This window comes from Euwallacea similis, chromosome 10 (genome assembly GCF_039881205.1).
Source record: "Euwallacea similis isolate ESF13 chromosome 10, ESF131.1, whole genome shotgun sequence".
In the NCBI taxonomy this organism is placed as follows: Eukaryota; Metazoa; Arthropoda; class Insecta; order Coleoptera; family Curculionidae; genus Euwallacea; species Euwallacea similis.
This window is the reverse complement of record NC_089618.1, coordinates 5,162,214-5,175,353: the sequence shown is the minus strand read 5'-3', so window position 1 is coordinate 5,175,353 and position 13,140 is coordinate 5,162,214. Positions and strand designations below refer to the sequence as shown.

Here is a 13,140-nt window from a genome sequence, read left to right as displayed (position 1 = left end):
TGGAGATACCTAGAACTCGACCTTGGTTTCGATTTTCTTAGAAGAAAGCAGCTGAAAACAAATACCATGTCGAGGGGTTTGACTCGAAAAATAAGGGAGTCATAAAGTCTCTTCAACGTTTCCAATGTGTGAATTGGAGGGAATCAAAGATTGACATCGGCATCGACGTTTTTGGAAAACTTTTACTGAAAATGACTACCATAACAGTCTCCATAGTCAAAGTACGGTAATTGTCGATTTTCCTAACTTCTCCAACTAGCGGGGGAAAACGTATAACTTCCTCACCCTAAGGAACAGACCCTTCGACCTTATACTCATTTCTAACTAATATTTTCCAGAAAACCGAATGGTAACATCAATTTCTCTGCGGCTCTCGCCGACTTCAGAAAAGCCCCAATCCTTCGCATTTCCGACAACTACCTATGTCCATGTGTGTCCTGCTTCGGACACTACCTTCGCAAGACTCGATCGCAGTTTACATAAATATGAACATTTCAATGAGAGAGCAACAAAAAAAAAAACAATAAAACAAATATTTGCACCTGCAGCCATAAAAAGAACGGAGGTGTGTCGTTGGTTCTGCGCCCATACTTAAATCACTGCCAGACTAGCATCAAGAGAATGAACGCTTTTTTACATACAATGAATAAATTATTCACTTATTAAATGTAGCGATAATTGCGGAAAAAAAAAGGAATAGCGAATGTCACGTACGCGCTTCGCATTTGCGTCTCAGCTGAAATTTACGAGTAGCATTGAACATAGAGGGGCTTCACCGGGGGCTTCTAGGCAGGGCCACTTAGCACTGAAATGTGCGGTATGCATTGATGGGAGGGAATTTTCCATGCAATTTTTCACAAATTTATCGGTGCGTTTTTCCGTTAGTAATGCTAAGCGCTTTTTCTAGGAAGAAGAGATACTGGGCGTTTCGCTGCCGGGGAGACACAAACCGACACAGGTGGCGCTGATTTTGCGGCTAATTGGCTGGGGACACGTAATCAGTCAAGGTGTAAAAATGTGTACAGGGGAACGGTAAAAACACATACCGATACGATAATGGGAAAATATAGCGAAAAGGGGAAAAAAATTGATTCACTTTATTGGCAAAAAATCGAAGCTAATTAGCCATTATAGCTGGCCGGTTTTTATGCCGATTAACCTTGAAATTATATTATAAATCTCGGATATCGAGCGTTAATAATAATTTTTGTATTTACATAAAAAGAAAAGGTCTCGGTGCGATCCAATGCCAAGCACTAATAAACGCAAAAAAGCTTTTGTTCTAATGCGGTTTTTTCATGCGTCACATTAACGCCCCAAATTACGTATCTTCGCGCAATTTCCCCGGGTCCCTCGATGGGGCAACCTTCCCCCCCAGGATAATTAAACCCAGATGTCTATAATAAAAATTACCGAACCACAAATATCGAGTCGCAATAATTAATCTCGGACAGCCTTCAGAATATCATGGTAGAACACCTTAACATTGACACAAAATTCCCTCCTGCAGCGATCGTACTGAATTTTAGTTCAGTGTGAAGGTTCTCTTAATCACAAATTTCAGTGTGCGAATGTCCCCCTGCCCGGCTCACAAAGGCTCCCAGGAGATAATTCCCAAAAATCCTTTGAATACATTTACAAGGAGACAAGTACCGTGGAACCTTTCTCTGGTCAACTTTTTTTGTATATATGGGTCACACCCACGTTAACGGACATAGCAGGAATTACGCTTTAATATCCTGTTTGTCGGCAACCTAATGTTTATTTCTGAAAAATGATAAGTGCAAGATTGAATGCGTGTTCACGGATTTCGATGCGGATTTCTCGCTTTCAGGGGAGAGTGGGACCTCGTGGGGAACTTCAGAGGGAGCCCGCAAGAAACGCGAAAAACGCTTCTGCTGGAGGGAGCTCTGCAGGCAGGTGAACTCCGTTCGGGAACGTTCTCGAAATCAGGGAAAAAAAATGAACGAGGGCTGATTTAGCGGTTTCTACAAGATAACGGACAGTCGGGATTTTCTAGGCCCATGTGGAGGTATCTTCATTGTTCAGAGGATGGAATTTCCTTTAATTTGAGCAGTCGCAAAGGAGGGTTCAGGTCGAAGTCCCAAGGGGAGCAGAGTGGATTTTGTGGTTTTCCAGGATGGCGGAGAACTTTCCAGAATCATCTAGAAGTGTTTTCGTTGGTTTAAGGGCGAAATTCGAATCACCACAAACAAGGGCTTCAAGGCGATGACTTTGACGGCGGAGTACGCGGGTTTGTCAAAGAAAGGGGTTGATTGTCCCAGACCGACATAATTATCTGAGAGTGTTCTTATCTGTGCGAGAAGTTCCCTTTGGGCTGTTACGTTGCAGAGCCAGGTGAATTGCAATAGAAGCACTAGACGAATGTCTTTTTAGTTCTGACGACGACGATGGTTTCACAGATGATGAAGGAAAAAGAGATGACGAGGAGAACGAGAGAGATGAAGAAGAGAGAGACACACACACACAAATGAAAAAATTTCCATTTAATTCTGAGTCATCACTAAACGCGAACCTTTCTAATGCCTCCTGGGGTCAGCTTAAGAGGTTTAGTCGAGCTTCCTGTATATATCTAAGTTCGTGCATCATGCGCGTGTCTTCATCACGGCAGCTCAGATGTTCTTCGAAGAGGTTCACCGCCGATCAAAAATCCCCCTGGGCATCACCTGCAGCCGATTGGGAAATTCCCATACCAGCAGAGCCGGTGTAAGTAATTTGCGTGGAAAAAACCCAACGGCGGAGCAAGTCCCCTGCCCCATTTCAGCAGCATTTTGTTCCAGGAAATAGCCGGCAGAACCATATGATTGACACGTTAATCGACCAACCTTTCCCCGACATTTCCCAATCCCCTGCGATTAATCATAAGTTACAGAGTTACACGCACGCTTTACATAATAATGTGTGTAATAAGCCAAGGCCTCCCGAGAGTTCTACCTCAGATTCGAATTTCCTACAGTTTTTTTTTCCTGTTGGCCGCGCAGGTGTATTGTTGTTGTTGTTCTTCTCGTGGCGAATTAAAGCAAGTTGAAGGCCGTTTTTTGCGGCGTTCTTTTTTCCTTCAAAAGTTCATTAAATTCTAATCAAACGCTAATCTTTCCGGATATTAGGCTTGCGCGATATCACCGAAGAAAAAAAAAAATTGTTACGTGTGTTGCAGAAGTTGCCTTGACTCGCATCGGCCATCCTCTTGGCGAGCGAACCAGGCCAGGATACGAAGGCAACAGGAAGCCTTAATTGAAGAAAAAACGCCGAAATTGGTTCATTGAGGATTGGGAAAACTGCAGAAACCTCCTGCAGCAAAAGACAATAAAAATATTAACCATAATTGGCGACCTCGCACGTCAATTATGCACTTTTAACTGCTCTTTACGCCAATTAAAACACTTTGGTTTCTTTGTGTGTTAGAATTGCTGCGGAATGAGTCAATATCGGAGTGCACATACACACAAGCTGTGGTCGAGATCTCGTACCGCGATAAAAGCGATCATCCTGTATTAACCAAGCAGGCATATTATATTATAATCGCCATCATCGAGTGGTGTGTCAATCAAAGCTCTCAATGCCAACTGCAGATCGCTCTCGACACATCAAACCCGTGTCCACTTGTCGGATTGATCGATCTATTCGGTTTGATTTTGCGACCTTATTTGGTTATTTTCGAAGGTGAAATGTTGATAGGCACGTTTAAAACGGTCGACAAGAACGAGCTCGTAAACACTCGGAAAATGACACAGCCGGAGGCCGTAGCTGCAGCTGGGGGGTAATTGAGGTGAGAGGGGTGCGTGTCGAAGATGCCACACGTTTGGTCGGTGGCGCAACAACTTCGAAGGCGACGTCGGGGCCACGCAAATCTCTGTTCAATCAGTGATACCGATCAAAAAAATTGATTTCATACTCGAGCACACTTCCAGATGGCTCTAAACTATTCCGCCATCTTGAAAAAATCGCAAAAACTACCCTTTCCTTCACTGCATTTCGTCCCGAATCCCAGTTCGTGACGCTCGAATTAAAGGGAGTTCCACCTTTAAATCAACGCAAGCACTTCCCGACAATTATAGAAAATTGCGACCTTCCGCGGTCGCGATAAAATCAATTCTCCTTCGCCTTTTTGTCCAAATGTGAAACCCTACTTTGCGGCCCCTCGAATTCGCCATCAATGAGGTGAAATGAAAACGCCTCCAGATAATCCTAGTAAATTCTGACCTTCCACCGGCCCATTCACCTTGAATCTCGCTGGGTTTCTTCTAAAATACAAGGGAAACTCGCCCTCCAAATGGTAAAGGAGGACTTTTCGGAAGTCCAGAAACCAACCGGATTTCATGATCTAAATAACTTGAACCGCGATTTTAATGAATTTACGGCCGCAAAGATATTTCACCGCTCAGCTCTTTTATGACCCATTTCATTGGATTTTTACACATAAATAAGCGACCAGTTCCTATCGGTGGGTGCTTACGTGACCACCATGGCAAACCGTCGATCGATTCGATGTGTTTATGGGCAAGCAGATTTTCTTCTTTTTCTATGACTGACGAATTTACAGTGTAATGGAATATTCCAAAGTCACACATGAAATGGTGTCCTTGGTCGAAGACCGAGATGGCGAAGGTCCTCTTCGAGAGGACGATTCGGTAACAAATCGGATTTGCTATTGTCTTCGATCGATTGACGTAAACGATAATGGTTCGTTAATGTAAAATTCGACAACCGCAGCTATTTCAAATGATGTCGTAGTTCATTGATTAAAATGGATTTTCAGCGATTTTAGTTGTAATTTTATTGGTCCATTAACGGGGCATCATGGCGCTTTCGGGACGTTCTTCAAGGACGGTGGAGACCTCCTGGGGCACCCGAAGTGAAATCTTGAAGGCCCCTGGGCATTCGTTACTAAACGTTAAGCGGAAGTTGGGGATATCGAAGATTTATGGTTTCTGATAATCATCAAATAGTTTTTTTTTGTGTTTCTCTGATCAGTCTGCTCTTCCTCTCACTTCCATCGCTTCTCACTCACTGCACACTCATGCAAGCAAATTAAAATACAGATTATTCAAATGACCATTAAATCTAATCGTATGCAAATGAATTTATTTTTTAATTATCTCAGTTGGTAATAGCTCAATCAATTAGAACAAACATGCCCTTGAGAGGACAATTAAGACTATCACAATCTCTTTTGGGTTAACATGTCTTTAGAGCTTATTCCATAGATCAACAGCAACAGCCTCTCTACTAGCGAAATTAACGCCTTATTACCGCTCACTCTTCGCTCAATTGGGCGCAATTTCCCGCGCTCCAAAACTCTGACCTTCGCGTGACATGTTGCCCGTAATATTCAACCTCTTTTGACCAAGAAAGCTTAATGTAAAGTAGGTTGCAGACGGCGGAGCAATTGCTCGTCATAAAGTCACTTATTTCGGGTTCTATAAAAGTGACTTTAAGTTCCAAAGCACCTTGACGCGCCGCATGAGAATTTCCCTCACAAGCAAAATAAATTAGGAAAAACCCCGCTTGCCGTAAAGCGATTTAAGTCGGATTTGATAAAAAAAACTTTAAATTACTAAACGATCTCCTCTAGAAGCAAAATTTACCTTTAAAACGAGAGAAAAATCGTGAACGTTTGTTCACTAATAAGGCCAGCTTGGAACACATACTATGTCAAACCTGCAATTCCGATTCTTTCAACCCCAAAAGCCACAATTTAAAGTCAACATTTTAAGCCAAATAAAAGTGACATTAAGCTATAAAATGCCGAGAGATCTTGATGCAAAATTTACCCTTAAAATCAGTGAAAAATTCTGAAAATTTGTCCACTCATAACGCTATTTTTCAAAAATTATACGAATTAAAGCCACATTTTAGGAGCAGTAAAAGTGGCTTTAAGTCAGATTATTTTAAAGTAGATATCAAAAAAGTGATTCAGAATTCAGCTTAAAATAAGAAAAATTCTGCCTACCACATAGCCATTTATTTCGGACTTGGTAAGAGCGGCTTTAACTCAAGAAACTACACTAAATTTTCAAGCGAAATTTTACATCAAAATAGGTTAAAATGGTCTACATTTGTTTAAATAGTGATTCCAATTTTGAACACTTTGCAGCTCTACGATATCGTTTCGCTATCGGTTTTCCTCATCAAAGCCAGCCGTTTCCTCTTAAACAATTTGAATTATCTAGTCTGATTTATTTAAAAATAGCAAATATTTTCCCAAGAAAACAAGCCACAAAATGTAAATCTTTTGAAGAACATGAGGTATCTTCGGAAAACCCGCTGCGGGGATTTCCGACTTTCTGTGTAGCATAACATTCAAGATTTGAGATGCGATAAATCCCCTTTTGGAACTAGAGAACGAAACCATTGAAAAAGTCAAAAATTATTCATCTAGTTATTTACGTTACTAATGAATCGAGCCGGCTGAAGAAACCCAGTCAAGGTGCAGGGTGGGTGACGTCAGCGCCCACATCTTGGGAGTCCCAGTGATTGTTGGTAAATCCGGTGGACGCATGTAACGGCTACCTGTCTTGGAAACCGCTGCATAACCATTTGTCACAGCTGGACCTACTACGTCGCTACGTTTTTTCGCACAATATCGAAATGCAAAAGAACAAAATCCGGCCTGTCGGGAGGCCTAGCGGGTACGTTTACAACGTCCACTCTTCGGCGACGCGAGCCGTGCATCTCGCACCCCCTCAGTGGAGCCCCCCACTCACCAGGGGGGCTCCCCATGCCCCATAAAAGTGGTCCAGAGGAGCCCCACAAACGCATTCATATTGCGACCGTTGGAGGTGTTTCACGACCGTAGTTGTCGACCAGAAAATTAATTGTTGAGCCTTCGACAGACGTGGTACTGGTCTACCATTGTGGTCGAATTGGAGCAAATTTCTGGGTCGATTTGAGGTAAAGTGAGTGATTTTTTTGAGTGAATTTCGAGGGAATATGGCCGCTGTCGCTGCTGCTCAGAAGAACCGCGAAATGTTCGCCATCAAGAAGAGTTACAGTGTCGAGGTGAGTTTTTATTGAATTTATTTGCAAACACATAACCTGCGGTTAAACTTAACAATAAACTGATTAAACATAACTTGAACCCGAATTTTCAGTCGCGAATAAGGCTTTTTTTTCAATCTCCCTTCCTAGAATGATAATTTTAGGAACATATCTGTTCATTAGCTAAACAATCATTTGATAAATTGGACTTTAGCCTACAGGTCTAGTCCCAAAATGAGCGGATAAATTATCTCTAATTATTTTTTGTAAAATTCAAGTTAATTTACTTAACTTGAAATGAATTTTAATTAAGAGTGCTTGTAATAAAATCGTCTATTTTGAGTTCTGTAAAAGTGACTTTAAATCATCAAATTCGATAAAAGTTGCAAAATTTGCCATTCAATTCAATTCAAGTTACTGAAAAATTGACCAGCTATGAAACCAGTCATTTTCAGGTGCACGTTTGAACATCAAATTTGTTTTAAACCAGTTTGGAAGGGAAAAATTAACTTAAAAAAGTCAAATTTTGTGGCAAAATTTCATGTTATTAAAGTCAGCTAAATCTGGTGCAAAACTAGCCAGTTATAAGGGGAATTTCTGTATTTAATCGATGGGGTTGAGTGAGTTTAAGTCAATATTCCAAAATTGGTAAAAGCAGATGTAAGTAATCAAATTGCTGAAAAGCTAAAAAAAAGCGCCAGAAAGTAGAATAGGATGGGGGACGCTCTGTTTGGCGTAGTCACTTATTTCAGGTTCAGTAAAAGTGACTTAAAAAAAAAGACATTAAATTTTCCTTGAAAGTCAAGCAAAAATTGAGGAGAATTACCTCATCATGACTTTCTTCCCCATTTCGGTTCTACCTGATAAAAACAGCTTTTATTGATTTTTCAACTTATAATAAAATTGAGAAACGCTATTTTCTTCAAAATCCACATGACCTAAATTAAAGTCGATATTTCGAATTCGATAAAAGCTGCTTTAAATCATCAAATCCTGACTAAAAAACGGTGAGTCTATATGTAAAATTTGTCGAAAAAAAAATCTAGAAAGCTCTTTGTGTGGCAATGACTCCCTGTCCATTCGCTACCAGTGGCGGCCGACAATGTTCGGGGGCGGTACGAAGTAGTTCAATGTTGCAGCCACCAGGCAAATAAATCAATCAAAGGCTGCACCAGATACCGAATAAACCCAATCACTTTACATGGTTTAACCTTGCCCGAGAATCGACTTCCTCTTACCCTTTTTCAAGGCCTTGGCCAAGCCCCGGCTTAGCTCATAGGCGTACGTGCCAATTACGCCGTGTTTAGCTTTAATTAGGCATTTGAATTGTTAATTTCAAACGAAAAAATCGTTCATTAGTGCCGACTTTTTGCTCATTATCAGCAATAAATGTTGAATATCTCGAGATAACGAGTTATGTCGGGAGCAGTTTCCGACTCTCCAAAAGCTCAATATGGCTGCGGCTTCCGGGGGATAATGAATTTCCTTTCCCTGTTTCTGGCCTTGCAAAGGGAGTAATTAGGGTTGTTAACATTGCAGAATGGGTATCCAGCCAGGCGTAGATCTTTGGTAGACGACGCCCGGTTCGAAACTCTGGTCGTGAAGCAGACCAAGCAGACGGTGCTGGATGAGGCGAGACTCAGGTCTAATGGTACGGGAAAATGCTTCCGAGCATGATTTTGTTTGAGCATGTACTGTAGCATGATTTTTGTGTTTTTTTGAACGTGTAGATTCTAGCGTAGACCCCGAGTTTGATCAACACACCAATCAACAGGCAGAGGAGCAGTCCAGCAACAAGGACGGTAAGGGATTTCTTTGTTTATGCATGGTTTGAGTTAGGAACCTCAAGATGCACCACTGGTTATATATTTTTTTGATTTGAGAATTGTTTTGAAGGATCGAGACTTGGCAACAGCGCCTCAAAATTAGGAAACAAAAGAAAGTGACAGCGTTGTCAAATAGAACAAGAACTTTTTTAATACTTTTTCTACTCTGGTTTTGATACGCTTTAATGCGTTACGAGATCAGATTTAGAAAATTTAGATGTGGGAAAATTGCTGGATCGCCAAATTTAAGTTCCGTAACGGCGTGATGGGCGCGATTTTCAACTAAAAATCCATCAGCTATAGGAAACAATCCTCGATAAAAATAAGCCCTTAATAATGACCCCTCTCGGGATGATAAAGTGCGGAAAACCTCACAAAAGGAACACACTTTTACACTTCGCAGGAAACTTGGTCGTCCACATAATCTGTCACAATCATTCACAGGTTTAACAGAAAATCCTGAAATTATACTTCGAGCTTTCATAAAATATATAAATTTTCGCCCCCGCGCGTTCACTTCCTCTCTTTCAGTTCCTCCTACATTTCGAGTGAAATGAATTGTGAAAATTGACTTTCCACGTTATTACAACCACCAGAAAAGTAAAAGAGTGCTTTGCAAGTGGTGCAATTAGAGCATTAGCTACTAGCGTTAGTGCGCATTTCTCTGACCTTCAGGTAGAAAAATGGGCATTTGCATAAGCGGGTCAACAGAGCGAAACGCACTTGAAGCTTGGTACGACCTCACACACGCCAGTTTGGGGGTTTCGAACCATTGAAATGACCTAGAAGCGTCACAGAAATTCATCTCAAGTGTAAATTGAAAATCTGTGTGAAAAAAAAAAACAAAAGAACATTGCGGTGTTGCCACGAAAGAGGAAGTTTCCTGAAGGTGTCGGAAATACGCCACTTGTCAAAAAAATTCTCAATGCAAATTCATTTTCAAAAGCCAAAGTTGTGGGCCACAGGGCCCCCAAGACCCACTTCACTGAAAAACCAATCTGTTTTCAACGTACTTTCCGCAATTTTCCAGATGCCAACCTCACAGAAGAAGAAGTGGTTCTGGCCAATGCCATTTCCGAAGATCCAGACTCCGAAAAGACCATCCAAAGAGCCGCTCTCATCCTCTACTTAAAAGAGGGCATGAACTCCCTGTCCCGAGTACTCAAATCAATCGAAAAGTACCAGGGGGTGGTGGTTCACCTGGAAACCCGCCCCAATCAAAAGGACAACTTGCAGCTGGACGTTTTGATCAAAATCGACATGTCCAGAATCAATCTGCTACAGTTGTTGAAGAACTTGAGGCAATCGCAGACCTTGCAACACGCCACCCTCATCGGCGAGGACAACATTTCAGTAAAAAACCCCTGGTTCCCCCGCCATGCCAGCGAACTGGACAACTGCAACCATTTGATGACCAAATACGAACCGGATTTAGATATGAACCATCCAGGATTTGCCGACAAGGTTTATAGAGAGCGAAGGAAGGAGATTGCTGAGATCGCCTTTGGATACAAATAGTAAGTTTTGCTTTGCGTTTTGAGTCGATGCCAATAAACAGAATTTTATCTTTTTAGTGGAGACCCGATGCCGCATATCGAATACACAGAAACCGAGAACAAAACCTGGAAATCGGTTTTCAATACTGTGATGGACTTGGCTCCAAAACACGCCTGCGTAGAATACCGCAAAGTGTTCAAATTGCTACAGGAGGAGGGACTTTTCGTGGCGGATAGGATTCCTCAGCTTGAGGACATGTCCAAGTTCATGCAGAAGCACACAGGGTTCTCCCTGAGGCCGGCCGCAGGCCTCCTCACTGCCAGGGACTTCTTGGCCTCACTGGCCTTCAGAATTTTCCAGAGCACCCAGTATATCAGACACATCAATTCGCCCTTCCACACTCCAGAACCGTAAGTAATTTTTTGCGCATAACACTGACGGAAATCTTACTTACTGATTGAATGCAATGCCCTGTATATTTTGCACTTAACCTGGCTCTAGTTGTTTCCGAATTATAACGCCTCAAAAAGAGCTATACGCAGAAGAATCTGCTGTAAAAAGCCAATTTAGTGTTTTCTAAATAGAACACTCTGTGTATGGGAACTCCCCGCATTCCAGAGCCACGAAGGAACTTTTTCTTTCCTCGCGATAATCATCAAAGTGTATGATGTTAACTCGATTCTGGGACCATTATAAGTGCCGAGGCGCCTCTATAATTGCCATTAAATGGAGCCCAAATTTAATTTTCGGAGACGCCATTTTTCTTTGCTTCATCCGATAGAACTTCGAGAGAATCTTCCGTAGAGGCTTAATATCGCAAGGCTGAACATCCCGGAAACGTAAAAAGTCGCCCCGATTGATTTCACTTTAAGCTCCTTTACAAAATCCTCCAATAATTTTGTTAAATGCCTTATGGCTTGGGAATTGCTTTCTAGAAGCAGGACTTGGCAACAGCGCGTCAAAATTAAAAAACAAAAGAAGGTGGCAGTATTGCCGTTTGTTATGCATTACAGTTTTCCTCAAAACCTGGCCCGAAGAAGCGGCCAAAATTGAACAAAAAGCAATCTTGCCCAATGTTACAAGACTATTTTTCTAAAATATTCTTTCTGCTCTAATTCGCTCAAATTAAACGCGTAATTTTCCAGGGACGCAATTCACGAAATCCTGGGCCACATGCCCTTACTGGCGGACCCCAGTTTCGCCCAATTCTCCCAGGAAATCGGCCTGGCCTCCTTGGGCGCTTCTGACGCAGAAATCGAGAAATTGTCCACTGTAAGTATGCTCGTGCATATCAACCCTTAAGGGCCATAAGCTGATTAAGACCAAATGCATCAAAGTTGTGGCAACTTTACCCATCAGAAGATATCTCCGTGTCGATTTCACTACGGAAAACAATTCGTTGGCAAATTTGCCAGGAATTTGATGCATTGGCCCTTAAGTGGGCATGTTTTTATGGCCCGATACAGAGTGAGTCACTGACCATGTACGCATTTCGCCGCACTGCGAGCGGTCACGCGTGTCCACTCTTGACCATGGCATTATTATGTAAAACCCACATTCTTAGGTTTACTGGTTCACCGTCGAATTCGGTCTGTGTAAAGAAGCTGGAGAGACCAAAGTCTACGGCGCAGGCCTATTGTCCGCCTATGGAGAGTTGCTCCACGCCCTTTCAGACAAACCGGAGTTGAGGCCCTTTGACCCTGCCACCACCGCAGTGCAACCCTATCAGGACCAAGAGTACCAGCCCATTTACTATGTGGCCGAGAGCTTCGAGGATATGAAGGACAAATTCAGGAGGTGGGTGAGCGACATGAGCAGGCCCTTTGAGGTGAGGTTCAACCCCCACACTGGAAGAGTGGAGGTCCTGGATTCTGTCGAGAAATTGGAGAGTTTGCTGCATCAGCTCAACACTGAGATCATGCATTTGGCGAATGCGATCAACAAAATGAAGGCCCCCACGCTCAGCTAAATTATCGATAGTTGCCGCAAGCTCATTTAGGTTGTGTTGTATGTATAAAAAAGTGTTTTTTTTTTATTTATAATTAAATTTTCCTTAAGGTTTAAGTCAGAGTAAAGAGAGTATTACATTGTTTTAGCAGTAGTGAGTAGACAGACTTTGTGATGATGTTGTCTTTAGCGCATATTACAACATAAAAGACAGCGGCTCCAGCCCTTAAGTAATTATTCGTTTCAAGTACAATTAATCGTACCCGGAAACCAACTTAAGGTAACACCTATTCTCCGGGTAAGGTTATCTTGGACTTCAATTTCTCGGCGCCAAGTCAGGGCCGGAGCGGCCCATATTAATGCATAATATACTATATTTATCTTAACTTATATGGCACCACCCCGCACGCAATAAGCTATTTACTGTATATACATGTCCGTATTGAAAATAAACATAAAATTGCAATCATATACAGGTGGTTTGTTTTTATTGGAGGTTAACCGGTCGATAAAGCAGCTGTTTTGGGTTTTATGGCGAAAAAATGCTGAAATCGGTTGTTTATGGGATTCTTAGGAGGTAAATTTAAAGCCTCGGAGTGACGTAAACGGGGGTTTACTCAGAAGGGGGATGAAGTTAATGGGTCAATTCAAGAAGACCTCCCTAAAGGGCACTGATTGACGTAAAACAATCAATATTTTCCCCGCACAATTTTGAAAACTCTGCAAGCATTAAAGAACACGTTCATCCCGAAGCGAATATCGCGAGCTTCTTCTAGTAAAAAATCGGCAAATCAAGATTAGTATAATTTTTCCCACCTTCAGTGAGTGTAAATTAAATAAATTCGTATTGTGCCTGCGTACATACTCC

The 13,140-nt window shown here is 42.0% G+C and overlaps 1 protein-coding gene across 1 annotated transcript; it reads left to right on the top strand.

Moving 5' to 3' along the window:
- The first annotated feature begins 6,775 nt into the window (after window positions 1-6,775).
- Window positions 6,776-12,743, top strand: ple (tyrosine hydroxylase ple). The gene is made up of 7 exons (XM_066393780.1): window positions 6,776-7,023; window positions 8,542-8,653; window positions 8,733-8,804; window positions 9,859-10,345; window positions 10,403-10,735; window positions 11,471-11,597; window positions 11,890-12,743. Exons 1-7 carry the CDS (start codon window positions 6,955-6,957, stop codon window positions 12,292-12,294), a joined length of 1,605 nt encoding a protein of 534 aa, XP_066249877.1. The 5' UTR covers window positions 6,776-6,954; the 3' UTR covers window positions 12,295-12,743.
- Window positions 12,744-13,140: the final 397 nt, after the last annotated feature.

Bases quoted from the DNA above. Each gene is read 5' to 3' on its own strand.
- ple (XM_066393780.1), top strand. From the start codon at position 6,955: ATGGCCGCTGTCGCTGCTGCTCAGAAGAACCGCGAAATGTTCGCCATC. The intron at 10,736-11,470 runs GTAAGTAATTTT...GTAATTTTCCAG, and splicing joins CCCTTCCACACTCCAGAACC to GGACGCAATTCACGAAATCC. The intron at 11,598-11,889 runs GTAAGTATGCTC...CCACATTCTTAG, and splicing joins AAATCGAGAAATTGTCCACT to GTTTACTGGTTCACCGTCGA.